Here is a 17,918-nt window from a genome sequence, read left to right as displayed (position 1 = left end):
GGGGCAGAGGGAGATGGAGGGAGAGAATCTTAACTGGAGATGGATGTGGGGCTCAAGCTCATGACCCTGAGATCACAACCTGAGCTGAAACCAAGAGTCGGATGCTTAACCAACTGCACCACCGAGGTGCCCCACACTACAGTTTGTTTTAATGGTAAACATTGGGGTTTGTTTTTCTTCCATAATAAATAATCCCAACATAGGCAGTGTTGTGATGTCAGGGCCAGTGTCTGTGAGCCTCTCAGCCTTCTCCTCTTCCTCACTGGATGGCTTTGAAGCTCTTGCCCTCACATCACCATTCAAGGCAGGAGTGAGCCAGCCCCACCCTGTCTGCTTTTGTTGGGAACTCCTGTGTCAGTTTCCTTGGCCAGAACACAGTCCCATGACCATTGCTAGCTTTAAGGGATGCTGGAAAAATGAACAGTATTCGTCACCTGAGGCTGAGCGTTGGCCAGCCCGAATAAAACTCAGATTCTACAGCAGAGATGCAGGAGAGAATTGAACATGTCTTCTGTGCCTCCCATTCCTAAAGCTGTTTTGTAGGGTCCTGGCTTCTAATTCCTATAGACTGCTAAAGCCTTGCTAACTCCCACCAACCAGCCTCTTACTCATTCTTGCTGCTGAAAGGCCACACCTTTGTCAGCTTTTAACTCCCACACTGTGTCTTCTCTGCAGGTATGTTTGTCTATTGATCATCCTCAGAAGATTTTAATCATGGGTGAAGCTCTTGACCTGGGAACCTGTAAAGCAAAGAAGAAGAATGGACAGCCGTGTACACAGACTGTTAATTTGGTTGGTTTCCGTTCTGTTGGGATAATTTCTGCTGAGGATGGGATCTAATGGGAATAGATTATAGATAGCCTAGCGGTAACAATCAATTTGGAACAGTTTCCTACCTAACAGGAAGCACCAAAGTAAGAAAATCCAGTGTGTGGTTAGTAACTGCCAGTTTGAAAAACTGAGGACAAGGGAATGATTTAACCTCTCAGGAAGGTGATCTTTTATTGCCAACTGACTAGGAGGTATAAGGAAGAGGGAATTTTAGTTGCCCTCAATTCTGAGCAATGCCAGAGATCAAACACTATGATGAAATGCACTGAAGACTTTATTTTAGTCTCTGAACTCCAACATGTATTTTCTTAGAGCTTTTTAAAATAATGATCATGATAACTTGAGCTATAATTCACATACCATACACTTCACCCTTTTAAAGTGTACAGTTCAGTAGTTTTAATACTGAGGTGTGCAACCATCAATGACTAATTTCAGACTCCCCCCACCCCCAAAAAAACCCCATACTCACTAGCAGTCCCCCTCCATCACCCTCTCCCCTCAGCCCTTGGTAAGGACTACTCTGCTTTTTGCCTGTATGGATTTGCCTCCTCTGGACATTTCATATAATGGAAATTGTGTCTGGCTTTCACTTAGCATGATGTTTTCGAGATCCATTGACGTTGTGTGCATCAGTACTTCATTCCTTTTTGTGGTTGAAGAATATTCCATCGTATGGCTAGACCCGTTTTGTTCATTCATTAGTCAGTGGGCATGTCATGAGTACTGCTGCTACAAGCATTCTTGTACAGGTTATTATATGGATGGATGGATGTTTCCACTTTCCTTGGGTATATAACCTGGAATTTCTGGGTTGCACGGTAACCCTATGTTTCAGCTTCTGAGGAGCAACCAGCCTGGCTTCCAAAGTGGCTTTTACATTCTCACCAGCAGAGAGGAGGGAGGGTTCCATTTTCCACATCTCAGGCCAGCACTTGTTTTTGTCTCTTGCCGATGACAGCCATCCTAGTGGGTGTGAAGTGGTGCTACTTAGAGCTCTTTGAACAGATTAAATGGCAAGTTTTGGTTTCCTCTCCTTTCAGTTCCCTCATTCCTGCCTAACAGATGAGCTAGTGATCAGGAAATAGCAGGAGGGAAATAGCTGGGAAAAGAGGTCTCAGCAGGAAGTGCCTAACAGATCTCCACAGAGCAGTGCTGTCATTAAAACCCCACTGTTGCTGCATCTAAGGGAATTTCAGGGTAGTCACTGCATAGCTGTGCTTGAGGAATGGCCTTGGAGCTCAATAAGGGGGCTCTATACGCAATAGCACCCCTGAAGCGGGGAGAAAGGAACAGTGTTTATTGACATTGTCGCCCTAGTCCTGATGCAACTGCTCTTACTTTTGCAGAACGACTGTGAGTACTGTCAGTACCACATCCAGGCCCAGTACAAGAAGCTCAGCGCCAGGCGATCCGACCTGCAGTCCACTTTCTCTGGAGGACGAATTCCAAAGAGGTTTGCCCGCAAAGGCACCAGCCTAAGAGAACGGCTGTGTCAGGATGGTTTTTACTACGGAGGGGTTTCTTCTGCATCCTATGCAGCCTCAATGTAAGACATTCTCCGGGGCTTCTTTCGGGACAGGGATCTTGCTTCCCGCCTTATGAGAATAAACCCGATGGTTGTACTTTTCCGTAGTGGCCCTAACAGACTTGTACAGGTTTTATCTTTCATAAACTCACAGCCTGGGACAAGGTTGACAAGGACCTCCTTTATTCCCAGGTAGAGAGGAAAGCACAGGAGGGAGGAACATTAAGTTAACTTGTGTCATGATGGTCTTTAACACAGAGCCCGCACTTCTTCTTTGGCTTCCTTCTCTTGTAAATAGTGCAACTTTGTCAGGACTGATTGTATGGCCGTTAAAAGTATGTTAATCCCGGTGTTGGCATCCTTTAAATCATTTTCTTCATGACTATTACAGTGAGGTGGCAGACCTCTTGGAACCCACATTCAACTCAGTGAATTAATAGCAGTGAAGCCTTAAATAGGAGTGGGATGCTGCTGAGGATCTCAGGCCCTCTGTAGAGCCCTGAAGTAGGTGATCGATGCCCTTGTCACTGGAGGGAAGAAAGCACATCTGAGGACGTGGCTGGGTCGGGACCTGTTATAAAGGAGCTACCACTGGTCCAAGAACAAAACATTTCTTTCCCAGGCTAACAAATTGGGCAAGGGGACTTTCACCTCCTGCCTAACTTGTCATATTGAACACATTTTTTTTTTTTAATTTTTTATTGTTATGTTAATCACCACATATTACATCATTAGTTTTTGGTGCAGTGTTCCATGATTCATTGTTTGTTCATAACACCCAGTGCTCCATGCAGAACGTGCCCTCCTCAATACCCATCACCAGGCTAACCCATCCCCCTACCCCCCTCCCCTCTAGAACCCTCAGTTTGTTTTTCAGAGTCCATCATCTCTCATGGTTCGTCTCCCCCTCTGACATACTCCCCTTTTCTTCCTCTCCTGTTATCTTCTTTTTCTTTTTTCTTAAAATATGTTGCGTTATTTGTTTCAGAAGTACAGATCTGTGATTCAACAGTCTTGCACAATTCACAGCGCTCACCGTAGCACATACCCTCCCCAATATCTATCACCCAGCCACCCCATCCCTCCCACCCCCAACCACTCCAGTAACACTCAGTTTCTTTCCTGAGATTAAGAATTCCTCATATCAGTGAGGTCATGTGACACATATTGAACACATTTTTAAGATTTAGAATAATGCCTGTATTTTTCCAGACTGCAAAAAGCAATACTCCTGCCTTATAAAAACGTATCTGTATATATACAGTTCAGTCAAAAGGAGACTGTAAAAACTAGGTGTGATCCCACTACCAAGATAATCGTTAGTTCCTTCCTATCTATTGAACACACACACACACACACACACACACACACACACACACACACACACACACAGCTGTATATGCTTTTAGTTGTTTTTTTCTCATGTATAAATTTCCAGTAAGATAAAATGAGATCATACTCGATCTATACTTTGCAACTCCCCCCGCCCCATAAAATAATTAGTACTTTCCTTATCGAATATGGACTTATGGCATTATTTTTAGTGGCCACATAGTCTTTTTTTACATGGTTCTGTGATAAAACCATTCCCTATGGATAAACATTAATGGTGTTTCTAACTTTTAACATTGCAAACAATATTTTAGCCCATTAATACCCTAAGTTTTTGCCTAGTCCTTAATTTCTTTAAGATAAATTCCTAGACTACTTGATCAAAGTGGGGCATATTTTTTATTTCTTTTGCCATATTGCTTTTCCAGAATGGCTTCCACCAAATTTGCAGGTTGCCTGACATAATGCATTCATCAGCTATGCTGTAGGGTCGTGGTATTAAGAAAGTTTCCTTATACAGTGCTTTGAGAAACTTTGACAGATTGTAATAAATGAATACTTCTGTGCCTTTACCTCATCAGAGCATTGAATTTTAGTGACTTTCCTTTTGGGGGGTGACTCTTGTCATTTCAGTGCAGCCGCTGTTGCTCCTAAAAAGAAGATTCAAACCACTCTGACTAATCTGGTTGTTAAGGGGACAGACTTGATCATTCAGGAAACCCAACAAAAACTTGGTAATTTTGTTTCTTGATACCATATTTCTTTCTGAAGCTTAAATATGTAGTCTTTTGGATTGAAAATGGTCACAGTTGTTCATGCCCTAAGTTGTAACTATCCAGTCTTCACTATAGTTAGTGAGTGATGTGGCCTAAGCACATCAGCCTGCTTGGCAGCATCTTAAGGAAAAACAGCGTATTAATCATGGCTGAGTCTTTGCGTCAATACTTTGTAAATTTTCTTGATGTATCTAGTCTAATTCTTAATGTCCAGCATTAGAATCGGTAGTATCAAGTCCCTGGTCAAACCCATGAGTTACCTTCTCGTTAAAACAGGTCTAAGTCAGGGGCGCCTGGGTGGCTCAGTTGGTTAAGCGACTGCCTTCGACTCAGGTCATGATCCTGGAGTCCCGGGATCGAGTCCCGCATCGGGCTCCCTGCTGAGCAGGGAGTCTGCTTCTCCCTCTGACCCTTTCATGCTCTCTTTCTCTATCTCATTCTCTCTCAAATAAATACATAAAATCTTTAAAAAAAAAAAAAAGGTCTAAGTCAAAGAATGGCACCTCTGCCTTTCTCACCTGGGGCTTTGTTCATAACAGCGGTGAGGGCCTAGCACAGACCCTACCCATAGTGAACATTCCAGACATAGTGTAGGAAATGACCCTACAGACACTGGTGTTCTAATCATCACTTGAAACAAGATCTTTGTCGTGCCTTTGCAGTCCTACTAATCTACTAGAGGCTAAGGATTCTTTTTTTTCTCTTGGCATTCCACCTACTTCATTTACAAATGACTAAGTTGTGAATGCAGAGTTTTAAAAGTGACGTCACATAATCTCAAACTGCCAGAACTTTGAGTCCTCTAAAGCTGATGTTTGTATATTCCAGGAATACCCCAGAAGAGCTTGTCTTGCTCTGAGGAATTTAGGGAACTGATGGACTTACCTACGTTTGGAGCCAGAAACTTAAAACAACATTTAGCCAAAGCCAGGTTATCAGGTAGAGTCAGCCTGCCCCTGCTCTAGCCCCATGTCTGTGTTCCCACGGCCCCTTGGAGCCCCTCAGTCTGTGGTTTGTGTTTCAGGGGTGACGGGGAGCCCGAAACCTATTTTCCAGTCTGTCTCAGCATCAGCCCTCTTGAGGCAGCAGAAGCAGCATGTGCTGGAGATGAGGAGGAAGAGGTCAGAAGAAATACAGAAACGGTAAGAATAACGGTTTAAAATACCCTATTTAGATAGCTCATCTCAGGGGTCCTCCTGTCTTAATGGATTTAAGGAATCAGAATGTCTTAATGGATTTCCAAAATGTGGCTTTAGTATTTGGATGGTTGGCTAACTTTTTAACTTTGAAAGTTCAAAAGTGATTTTAACATAACCTAAGAAGATAGCCTTTCGAGTTCTGTATTTCTGACGCATGGTAGTGAATCTGAGACTAGGTGGGACAGGTTACAGTAATTAGCACTCCAAGGAAGAAGAGAAAGAAGGGACACTTTAAGAGGGGTTTGTGAAAGGGGAAAGTGCGTGTTGACCTGTTACCTCTCATTTCTTATTTCTACACCACAATTTGCTTTTCAATTACTGGCTAGGCCAGTGAGTAGATTTTGCAGTTTTTCAGGTAAATGGTAGAAATGAGGCAGTGAAAGTGGAGTCATTGTAGAGGCAGAAACAAGTGGAAAATGGTGCAGAAGGTAGATGAATCAAAGATTCATAACTCGAGTTATTGGAATAGTGATAAGAGTAACAGTTTACAGATGCTTAACATGTACGGAGCATGCTATGCACTGCATACATACAGTGTCTCGTTTGGGCCTTACCATTATCTGTGAGGTGCTGTTATCCTTGTTGTATGAGTCATGTAACTGAGCGCCAGAGAGCTGGTTGGTGATGGGGCCCAGGTTTGGACTCATACCTGTTCTGCCCTTGTTAAAACAGTTACGCCGTCCCAAATCTGGGCCACTGAAAGGTAGATGGCTCAATAAACAGAAAAGTCAACTTTAAGCCACCAGGAAATTCTTTGGAAAAATCCAGAGCATAGATTTGGCCTCAGGCAGGTGAGTTTGAGGTGCTGATGGAATATCTCTGGAGGCGTTCTTCACGTGGCTACAGAAAATGTAAATAGATAGATGGAGTTGTGGCCTTGTGTGAAATAGAGGGCACCTGCCCATTGAAAGGTATTACAGTTGGAAGTTTTTCATAATTTTGCTGACCAAATAAAACATCTCTTTTGTTGGGCAGGTCTCACAGGCAGGTTGCAGAAGTGGGCATGTGGTAGTGAAAAGAATCCTGGCCTGGGGTTACCTGGTACTAATCCTCAGCCTGTCACTTACAAGCAGTAGGGCTTGGGGTCTCAATTTCTTCATCTATAAGATGAAAGTTCTGGGCTAAATAGTTCGTGGCGACTGTTGTTTTTCAATAGCAGTTAAGACTATTTACAAAATAAATCTCCATGTGAATTTATAGTGTCTTTCTGCGAAGGACTTTCAGACGTATCGTGTGTGTTATCTCTCCCCAGTAAACTAAAATACAGAGAAATTCCGTGAGTTCCTCAAGGTCCTAGCTAACCAGAGAGCTAAGAATACAGCGCACATCTCACCTTCGGGGCTGTGTTCCGTAGAGAGGCACCGCTAGAAACCCAGTTGGCAAAAATAGTAATCATGTTCTAAATTGGTAAAATGGTGAGAGCTTATCAATGAATGATCAGTTACCCGGAGTTAGCAAAGCCAGCATGTTCTCAGTGTGTGCTAATCTGAATTCTTAACCAAGAAGGGGCTACTACTTTACTAACCACTACTTACCAGCTGGTGGTCTTGCCTGCAGTGTCCCAGTCTGCGTATTTTGTGACTGCATGTTTCTTTAAAGATTTCTCCAAAGCTCAAATGGGGTTGAGAGCCCAGTTGTGCCACCCTCTTCTCAACGGGCCCCTTCTCAGTCTCTGCAAATGGGGGCTGCGTTGCCCAGCCTAGAAGGAACGCCAGCCACACAGATACCCAAGCTTGGGCGAGGCATCTCAGAAGGAGATGATGTTCTCTTTTTTGATGAGTCACCACCACCAAGACCAAAACTGAGTGCTTTAGCAGAAGCCAAAAAGGTAAGTGGTATCTATTTTCAACATTTGAATTTGCATTCTGTAGGACATACCTGGAGTTGCAAACTTTATATGTCTATGATCAGGAAAGACCGTAATAACTATTTATTGATCATGATAATTAGAGTCAAAGGAATTTCAAATGATAATGGTATCAACATAATGCCATTGATTTAATCCAAGAACGTTACCCATTCTCAACACTGTTCCTTGTGAGGCTGAGGGAGATGGCCTAAACGCTGGTCGGCCTGAGGGAAACAAATTCTGGGAATTGTTGTTTTCTTTTTTTATTTTTATTTTTTAAGATTTTATTTATTTATTTGACAGAGAGATAGACAGAAGAGCACAAGCAGAGGGAATGGCAGAGGGAGAGGGAGAAGCAGGCTCTGCACTGAGCAGGGAGCCTGATGCGGGACTCGATCCCAGGACCCTGGGATCATGACCTGAGCTGAAGGCAGATGCTTAACCATCTGAGCCACCCAGGCGCCCTCTGGGAATTGTTAAGGCGAGACTATAAAATGGTGGTTTAAAGAATCCTTCTTTTGGGGCGCCTGGGTGGCTCAGTCACTGGGTGTCTGCCTTTGGCTCAGGTCATGGTCCCGGGGTCCTGGGATCGAGCCCTGCATCAGGCTCCCTGCTCCACGGGAAGCCTGCTTCTGTCTCTCCCCCTCCCCCTCCCCCTCCCCCTGCTTGTGTTCCCTCTCTCACTGGCTCTCTCTCTCTGTCAAATAAATAAAATCTTAAAAAAAAAAAAAAATCTTTCTTTAAAAGAAATCTTACACAGGAGCTAAGTTGTTCTGATTGACGTAGGAGTTGGGAGTGCTCAGAACCCCACCCCACCCCTTCCTGAGTCACCCTGAGCCCGGACGAGAGCCTGTCTTCTCTTTGTTCTCATTAGCCGCTATCACCACATGAAGGGCAAAGGCTAGTCATAAGACAAAGCTGCACCTGCTGTAATGATAGTGATAACAGTTGCACATGTGATCTCGGGGTCATGTGTTCGAGCACCACGTCAGGTGTAGAGATTACTGAAAAAATAAATAAACTGTAAAACAAAACAATTGCACATGTACCCGTGATATATACACACGTTGTTTACTCCATATAGGTTTGTGCTTTGCACGCATTCTCTCTTTGCATCCGCACAACCTAGTAAACAGTATCATCTCCATTTTATAAATGTAGAACCTGAAGCTGAAAAATTAAGTAATTTGTGTAAGGTTACAAACTAGTAAGTGGCAGAGCTAGAATCCTCTCCTCATTCTGTCTGATTGTAAAACAAACTTCCACAATGTTTATGTGGTTTCTCTGTGGGTCCTAAAGCCCACAGTGTAACTGATGTTGAACTTGGTATTTAAATAAGCTGAAACTTTATTAGCTTATAGACCTGCCTCCATGCTTTAAAATTTTAACAACTGGGTTAATAATGCTAAGCAGAGAGAAGATATGTTTTACTGATTTATATTTGAGAACAGAATTCACTGGTTAAAAACTAGAAAAGGGACATAGGGCTACAGATAACTGTCTCATCTTTGACATCTCCTCTTTTTCTAGTTAGCTGCTATAACCAAATTAAGGGCAAAAGGCCAGATTCTTACAAAAACAGACCCAAACAGCATTAAAAAGAAGCAAAAGGACCCCCAGGATGTCCTGGAAGTGAAGGAACGCGTAGAGAACAACACCTTTTCTCCTCAAGGTACTGTGGAGTTAGCAGTGGAGTTAGCAGTGGGAAGTCCGCCATCTGTGAGGAGATGTTCTAAACTATAACCACCATCCCTGATGCCAGAAGTCATTGTTTTACTTAAACTGGCCTCTTTGTACAATACCTAAATAGAATCTCTACAACTGGAACTGACTGTTTTCTATAAGCACATTAAATTGAAATGAAATCAGGCACAATCTAAAAACTTCAGACAAAGATTACTCATGGATCTTTATATAGATATATTAGTATAAAGATTTACTTTGAAAGAAGTAGAATTTCTTTGTTTGCAAATTACCATTTTTACTTTGAAAACTCTGAAGTTGGCAGTGACTTTTTACCATCAATTTATAAAAAGGATTTTTGTTGATGTTACCTATCATCATAGTCCGCTTCTGTCTTAAGGTAGAAGAGATTCTCATCCAGCGGTCAAATCTGCCATCCCATGTATTGTAGGCCCTACTTCGCTCACTCCTGAGGTGTTTTCCTCCGTTGGTACCTAGTGGGGTAAATGAAATTTGAAGGGCCTGGTGGGCAGAGACAGAAAAACCTGGGGGAAGCTGAGGCCTTGAGGCTCCCTGGCTTCCTGAAATTCCTCTGTGACAGCTGCTGTGTTTCCTTTCTGCTCTAGCTGAAGATGACTTGGAGCCTGCCAGGAAAAGAAGGAGAGAACAACTTGCCTACCTGGAATCTGAGGAATTTCAGAAAATTCTAAAAGCAAAATCGAAGCACACAGGAATACTAAAAGAGGTAAGGGCTCAAAAGGTCAGAAATGATAGAGATGCCCTCCAGACGTGAGGCACTTCGTCGTGGGACTAAGAATCTATTTCTTCGGCCTCAACCAAGATGTACTTATGTGTCTGAGTTAACTTTGAAGAACAGGAATATTTCTGATAGAATTTAGCTTTGCCTCTGTCCTGGAATTGAAGAATATCATTTATCATTATTTTAATGGACCTCAGTGTTATAATAATGTTCCTCGTAGTTATGGCTTTGAATTGATGTTTACGCGGTTCATCGCTATAGCTTGCTTTTCTGTCCTGCTATATGGGAAGGGATTTTTTTTTTCCATTCAAGTATTTTTATATTGGTATTTCAAATACTGTAAATCAGTAGTCACCAACCCATTGGGGGTAGTTGCTCCCAATGCCGTGTATTTTGGATTACTCCCTTATTATCCTGAAATAAAATTTCTGGATAACATAAATTACCTAACTACAAATTTCAACAATATCAATATTCTTGATGTAATATTCTCCGTGTAATGTAAAGAAGAAAATAAAATGTTTATTAAAAGTATATATTTGATTATGTAAATATGTAGGTACAACTATCCCAGAAGAAATAATGAAGTTGTCAGAGGGTTGGATTAGTAACATAAATGAGGCAAGTAGAAATGAATTCTCCTTAGGTGTGTTTGATTGGTGACTTAAGTACCATGGGTTTGTTTCTTTGACAGTATTTTTTTTTTTTTTTTTTTTAAACAGTGAATAATCCTGGGGCGCCTGGGTGGCTCAGTCGTTAAGCGTCTGCCTTTGGCTCAGGTCACGATCCCAGGGTCCTGGGATCGAGCCCCGCATTGGGCTCCCTGCTCCGCAGGAAGCCTGCTTCTCCCTCTCCCACTCCCCCTGCTTGTGTTCCCTCTCTCGCTGTCAAATAAAAATTAAAAAATCTTTAAACAGTGAATAATGCAGGGAACCATTGAAGACACCAAACTACAGTTGTCCCTCTATATATACAGGAGTTGCCTGGTTATACTCTTGGTATAGTCAATGTATATTTGAACCACACACAAATACTGTAGGGTTGTATATAAAGCAGTTAGGTTTGAGGGTTATAATTGGGTTTTTCATCCACATGGGTGCCTTCTAGAACAGTCAGAAGAATCCTTTCATACGGAGGGACTGTTCCATGCATTGTGGGTGCAGCCTACCCGGTCCCTGCGAGTAGCAATCACTGGGATGACCAAAAAAAGTGCTCCCACCGGTTTTCATAATGTCTCCATGGGGCAGTGCTCTGAGTGCTCTGCTCTTTGGTAAACTACTGACTAATGAGACAGTTGTGTATCCCACCATTCTACCAGACTGAAACTTGGCCGAGAGAGAAGCCGGGGCCGACCCTGAGAGGCTGTAGAGCCGAGCTCCTGGCGTCTGTGGCCACCAGAGGCCCCGGGCCTTGTGCAGCTGCAGTAACTCCCGAGCTGCGACCACCTTCTGCTCTCTCTCTGCCCTCACACCTACTGTCTGTTGTCCCAGACAACCAGGGATTGCTCCTGCCAAGTGCTTGGTCTGACAGATAGACTGGGCTGTTGTAAGTGGGGTGGCCCTGAATGCCTTCCATAGCTTGAGTCTGTATTGGCACAGGAGACGTAATTCCCTTCTGGTGCACACACTTGATGCAATGACGCTGTTAATAATGTTAGCATTTTCAGTTTGTATTTGGTGTTTTAAAATTTACATCACCAGATGCTTTCATACTAGTTTTTGGAAAAATAAGAGCTTATGTCTACTTCTGATCATCTTTTGGTTTACAGTTCCTTGAGCTCTTATCAGGTGTCCTCATAACAACTTGTCTCTTCAGTTGTTTTTATTATTATTAAATTGGTGCCTTAATACATGTTGGATTTGGTGCAAGGTCTCTTGTATGCCTTGTCATTCCAGGCTGAGGCTGAGCTGCAGGAACGTTATTTTGAGCCACTGGTGAAAAAGGAACAAATGGAAGAAAAGATGAGAAGCATCAGAGAAGTGAAATGTCGAGTAGTGACATGCAAGACGGTGAGTATAGGAGATGCTTCTAACCCTAGGCCCAGTTTGGAGCTGTCGTGACCTCCTGTGACTCAGTGGGACATGGAGATATATGGGATATGGGGCCATGTCTTGTGATTGGAGTCCTGCCCAGGTCATTTAATTAGGCTGGAAAGCAAGCTGCTCACAACAGCCAAGGACCTGGCTGCCTGCCCACTTGGCCTCCGAGCTCTGGTGGCAGAGCGTTGGAGGTGAGATTCTCCTCTCATTTGACCACAGCTCCTGGTTCTGCAGGCAAGCCTTGTCCAGTGGACCCAAGTTATTCTTACCAGTCCTTCTCAAGTTTCTAGCACACCCTCAGGCCACGGTTCACAGTCCTGGGACATAGGTTGAATGATTTCCTTTGGCGTCACATGTTAGGACCAACTACTGTTGTCCCTTTCTACTCAGGGCTTGACCTGCTAAATTGAATCGCAAGGCAAAGTGTAAATTACATTATTTTCTATATTTGCAGAATTTTTACACTAAGTCTATTAGAAAATGATAAACCCCCTGTCCATCAACATTGATAAAATAGGACCAAAAAATAGTTCTTGCAGAACTGTATCCTTCCATTACCACTCGTTTTATCCTCCCTCGCTAATCCCCCTCATAAGCACGTGTAAGAGGAGGAAGAGCCTTAGCTTACCAAGTACAATTTTCTGTCTTTATTCCTTTTCAAACCTTAACACTCCTTTATGTTTAGGGGGCGGCCCTAAATTAGCTGTCACCAGAAGGCCGGGCTTCCTTGAGAAAGTTCAGAATAAGTAAAGGTTTTACCTCAGACGACAGCTTTTACTCCAACAGAACAGCAAACCTAAGGACATAGCTGGTGTGTTAGTTTCCCACTGCTGTTCAGAAAACCACCACCTTGACAGTCTAAGGACACAGCTTTATTATCTTGTACTTCTGTAGGCCGGAAGTCTTCCGTCGGTCTCACGGGGCTAAAATCCAGGTCTGGCAGGACTGCGTTCCTTCTGGAGGCTCTAGGGAAGAATCCGTTTCCTTGCCTTTCCCGGCTTCTCGAGCCCACCCATATTCTTTGGCTTGCAGCCCTTTCCTCCGTCTTCAGAGCCAGCCATGGCAGGCGGGGTCCTCTTCTCACATCCTCCGGCCGCCTCCCTGTGGAGTCCCACTTCCACTTTTAAGGGTCCTTATGATTCCATTGGGCCTACCTGATAATCTAGGATCATTTCCTAATTTTAAGATCAACTAACAACCCTGGTCCCCCTTTGCCATGTAACCTAATGTGCTCATGGGTTCTAGGGAGTAGGTGTGTGTGTCTTGGGCAGGGGGTGGCTGTTCTGCCTACCACAGCTGGCGTACCATTCTGCTCTGTATTTCTGAGGCTGCCAAAACCAAAAGTCACTTCTCTGGCTAGACTCTGATTACCGGAAACCACGGTGCTCTGTCCCAGCCGCTATTTCAGTGTTCACCCATCATTTCCTTCTTTCTCTTTCTTTCTCTCTCTCTCTTTCTTTCTTCCTTTTCTTTCTTTTATTCTTTCTTCCTTTTCTTTCTTTCTTTCTTTCTTTCTTTCTTTCTTTCTTTCTTTCTTTCTTTCTTTCTTTCTTCCCTCCTTTCCCTTTCCCTCCCCTCCCCCCCCTTTTAAAAATGTATCATACAATTACATTTATGCAAAATTCAAAACCAGGCAAATAAATCTCTGCTGCCAGAAAGCAGGGTGGTGATTACCCTGGCGGTGCAGGGGAGCAGTGCCTGGAAGGGGGCACGGGGAGGGCTTCAGGAGTGCTGGGGAGGTTCTCTTTCTTAGTCTGGATGCTGCTAATTGTTTCCTATTCTATTCAGTCCTTGTGAGGATCAAAATTACAAGTGAATTATTAATATCTTTGCTTGATTTTGCTGCTTATGAAATAAGAGTAGTAATAAGCTTACATCCTTTTCTGAGGCTTTTTAAGAGGAAATAAAAGGGCTACTGAATAGGCCCCAGTGTCAGTGTCCTATCACCAAGCAATGGCAGTAAATTTAGGACAGACCTGATGAAGCTATCGGGAGGTTTCCAGTGTTTTTGTCTTGATGTTACAGAAGGTTGTTGTGTACTTCATGCCTGACCAAAAATTGTGGCAAACACAAGAAAAAGTGGCATCAGTCCGTGGGACTCAAGAAATCAGCGCAGCTGATAGATAAGGTGGTTGCTCTGCTCTCAGCTACCTGGGTGGTGGTGAGGAAACAAAAGTTCTCATGGAACAGATTGCCATCTCAGCAGCTAGCCAGTTTCTCTTTCAAAGCTCTTGAGAGATGTGTGCTCTCCTTTTGGTTTTATGCAGTGTGCCTACACCCACTTCAAGCCTTTGGAGAACTGCATCAGTGAGCAGCACGACTACCACTGGCATGATGGCCTAAAGAGGTTTTTCAAGTGTCCCTGTGGAAACAGAAGCATCTCCCTGGATAGGCTCCCCAAAAAGCACTGCAGGTAGGAGAATTACCTGACGTTCTTAAACCCTCTTTCCGGTTCCCATGTGATGCCGTTCTACTGGAACATTGGACAGTCCATTTTGAGGATCAGGCCTTATTTCCGTGCCTCTTACAGCTTCGGGCCATCCCTAAAAGCTCACAGAGGGAAGGGACCCTGCCCTCTTCACTGCTTTACCCCCAGTACTTAGTATAGTGCCCAGCCCATAGCGGGTCCTCACAAATGTTTGTTGAATGAAAGACAGAAGTCATTTCTCTGAAGGTCCTGGAGTTGCTGGGACAAGAACTAGGAAACCAGAACCAGGGTATACCTTAGAGCGATGAGCTAACTTATGTGGCATTTTTGCCCTGGGAGCATTGGCCGACTCTAGGCCAGGCGGGAAGCTGAGAGTCTGGGGCTTATCCTGGAGGAGGACCACCCACAGAACTGTTGATGGAGATTGGGATTCTCCTACAGTGGTTGATACTCCCTTTAGGATATTTATTTCGTTCAGGTTTTCTAGATGTTCTCAGAGCACTAGTTTAAAGACCATCCCACTCAGAAGTAGAATTAGGATCACATTAAATGAATAAACCAATTTTGTGGGGACTAATGTCTTCTATATATGAAATCATCCCTTTTTAAGATCATGGAGTATCTTCCCATTTATTCATTCCATCCTCTATGGCTTTTATTAATTTTTAAAATTATCTCCACTGAAGTGTTGAGTATTCTTAATTCTTAGATGTGTCATTGTTTTTGTTGATACTGTGAACGGCAACTTTCTAGTATATTTTAAAAAATATACTAGATGCTTATTGTTGGTGTAGAGAAATGTTATTAATTTTTTTATATGGTGATCTTGCCTCTGGCAAGCTTATTAGGCTCTTATGCCAATAACTTGTTGATTTCTCTATGTAGTTGATCATCTGCAAATAAAGAAAATTTTACCTGTTTTGTTCCCATCCTTACACCCTCTATTTCTTTGTCTTTCCTGATAGGGTTGGCTAGACCTCCAATACTATGTTAAATAATAGTGATGATAGTGGGCTTCCATTTCTTGGTCTTTATCTTAAAGTGAATGTATCCTTCACAAATTTCTCCTCCAAGTGTAACCTTTACCCACTTAAGAAAAGTTCCTTTTTATTTCCAGTTTACTATGATTGTGAGTAGATATCTTTTCTTCATTGTACGATCTTACCATTTAGCCTATCCCTGGGTTGTTTTTAAGTTGACTGACTTCTTTGTATATTTTGGATATTAACCCCTTGTCTGATAGATGGCTGGCAAACATTTTCTCCTGTTCTGTAGGTTTTCATTTTGTTACTTGTTAATTTTGATGTGCAGAAGCTTTTGAGTTGAAGTCCCATTTGTTGATTTTTGCTTTTGTTGCCTGAGCTTTTAGCGTCGTGTTCAAAAAGTCAGTGCCAAGACCAGTATTGATCAACTTTTTCCCTACATTTCCTTCTAGGGGTTTTATGGTTTCAGGTCTTAGTTTTAAGTGTTTCATCCATTTCAAGTTAATTTTTGTGAGGGATGTGAGATAATGGTCCACTTTCCTTTTTCTGCGTGTGTTTCTCCAGTTTTCCCAGCACTGTTTGTTGAAGAGACTGTCCTTTCCCCATTGGGTATTCTTGACCATATATACTGGGATTTGAGTCTAGGCCTTCTATTCTGTTTTACTGGTCGCTGTATCTATTTTTGTGCCAGATCATCCTGCTTTTATTACTATGGCTTTGTAGTATAGTTTGAAACCTGGAAGCATGATGCCTCCAGCTTTATTCTTTTTTCTCAGCATTGCTCTGGCTATTCACGGTCTTCTTTGGGTCCACACAAATTTTAGGGTTGTTTTTTCTTTTTTTCTTTTCTTTTCTTTCTTTCTTTCTTTCTTTCTTTCTTTCTTTCTTTCTTTCTTTCTTTCTTTCTTTCTTTCTTTTTTCTTTTTTGAAGAATGCCTTTGGTATTTTAATGGAGATTGCATTGAATCTCTGCAGATTGCTTTGGGTAGTTTAGCCATTATAACAATATTAATTTTTTCAGATCCATGAACTGGGGTGTCTTTCCATTCATTCAGTTTCTTTCAGGAAAGTCTCGTAGATTTCCATTCACTTCCTTGGTTAAATTTATTACTAAGTACTTTATTGTTATTGAGTGCATCCTGAGTGTAAAGGAATGTAACTGATTTCTGTTTGTTGATTTTTTTTAAAGCATTCTTTTTTTTTTTAAGATTTTATTTATTTATTTATTAGAGAGAGAATGAGAGATACAGAGCATGAGAGGGAAGAGGGTCAGAGGGAGAAGCAGACTCCCTGCCGAGCAGGGAGCCCGATGTGGGACTCAATCCCGGGACTCCAGGATTATGACCTGAGCCGAAGGCAGTCGCTTAACCAACTGAGCCCCCCAGGCGCCCTCTGTTTGTTGATTTTATATCCGGCTGCTCTACTGAAATTGTTGATCACTGCAATGGTTTTTTGACTGACTCTTTGGGATTTTCTATGTATAAGATATGTCATCAGCAAATAGCAACAATTTTACTTCTTCCTTTCCAATTTGGATGCTTTTTATTTCTTTGTCTTGCCTAATTGCTGCAGCTAAGACTTCCAGTACTATACTGAATAGGAGTAGTGAGAGTGGGCATCCTTGTCTTGCTCCTAATTTTAGAGGAAATGCTTTCATTTTATCTCTTTTGAGTATAATGTTAGCTGTGAATTTGTCATATGTGACTTTTATTATGTTGAGGTATGTTCCTTCTATACCCAATCTATTAAGGGTTTTTATCAGGAAAAGGTGTTGTATTTTGTGAAGTGATTTTTCTGTATCTATTGAGATGATTATGTGATTTTTATTTGATGTAATGTCTTAAATTTATTGATTTGTGTATGTTGAACCATCCTCACATCCCATGGGTAAATCCCACTTGGTCATGGTGTATAATCCTTTTAATGTGTTCTTGAATTTGATTCACTAATGTTTTGTTGAGAATTTTTGCATCTATATTCTTCAGAGATATTGACTACCTTTTTCTTTTTTGTGGTATCCTTCTCTGGTTTTGGCATCAAAGTGATGCTGGTTTATTCATTATTGGTCTGTTCAAAGTTTTGGTTTCTTTTTGATTCAGTCTTAGGTTGTAGGTTTCTAGAAATGTATCCATTTCTTCTAGGTTATGTAATTTGTTGGCATATAATCTTTCACAGTCATCTCTTATGATTCTGTGTATTTCTGTAGTATCAGTTGTCTCCTCTTTGATTTCTAATTTTGTGTCTTTTTTTCTTAGCCTAAGATTTGTCAATTTTTTTTATCTTTTCAAAGAATCAGCTCTTAGTCTCGATCTTTTCTGTTGTTTTTCTGGTCTCTATTTTTTTTTCTGATCTTTATTATTTCCTCCTTTCTGCTAAATTTGGGCTTAGTTCTTTTTTTCTAGTTCCTTGAGGTGTAAAATTAGATTGAAATGTGTCCAATTTATTAACATATATTCCATCCCTTCACTTTGAGCCTGTGTGTGTCCTTAGAGCTGAGACATGACCCCTGC

At 42.2% G+C, this 17,918-nt stretch overlaps 1 protein-coding gene across 4 annotated transcripts in view; it reads left to right on the top strand.

The window, feature by feature from the left end:
* The window catches only part of MCM10 (minichromosome maintenance 10 replication initiation factor), an 81,668-nt gene that overhangs the window by 13,158 nt on the left and 50,592 nt on the right, over nt 1-17,918 (top strand). For 3 of the 4 annotated variants that reach the window (XM_088025810.1, XM_028114596.1, XM_028114594.1), the window contains exons 9-18: nt 676-792; nt 2,181-2,380; nt 4,325-4,425; nt 5,296-5,406; nt 5,492-5,609; nt 7,266-7,494; nt 9,046-9,187; nt 9,825-9,943; nt 11,854-11,967; nt 14,265-14,410. In XM_088025810.1, coding sequence (XP_087881936.1) covers nt 676-792; nt 2,181-2,380; nt 4,325-4,425; nt 5,296-5,406; nt 5,492-5,609; nt 7,266-7,494; nt 9,046-9,187; nt 9,825-9,943; nt 11,854-11,967; nt 14,265-14,410 — 1,397 coding nt within the window. The remainder of the gene's footprint in view (nt 1-675; nt 793-2,180; nt 2,381-4,324; nt 4,426-5,295; nt 5,407-5,491; nt 5,610-7,265; nt 7,495-9,045; nt 9,188-9,824; nt 9,944-11,853; nt 11,968-14,264; nt 14,411-17,918) is intronic. The other variant, XM_028114597.1, reaches the window with a different exon arrangement.

The sequence above is a fragment of the Eumetopias jubatus genome, unplaced genomic scaffold (assembly GCF_037043125.1).
Source record: "Eumetopias jubatus isolate StellerSeaLion01/CBP00866 unplaced genomic scaffold, mEumJub1_p1.0 scaffold_8, whole genome shotgun sequence".
Lineage (NCBI taxonomy): Eukaryota > Metazoa > Chordata > Mammalia > Carnivora > Otariidae > Eumetopias > Eumetopias jubatus.
Note: the sequence above shows the minus strand (reverse complement) of the source record. Positions and strands in the feature narration are given on the sequence as shown.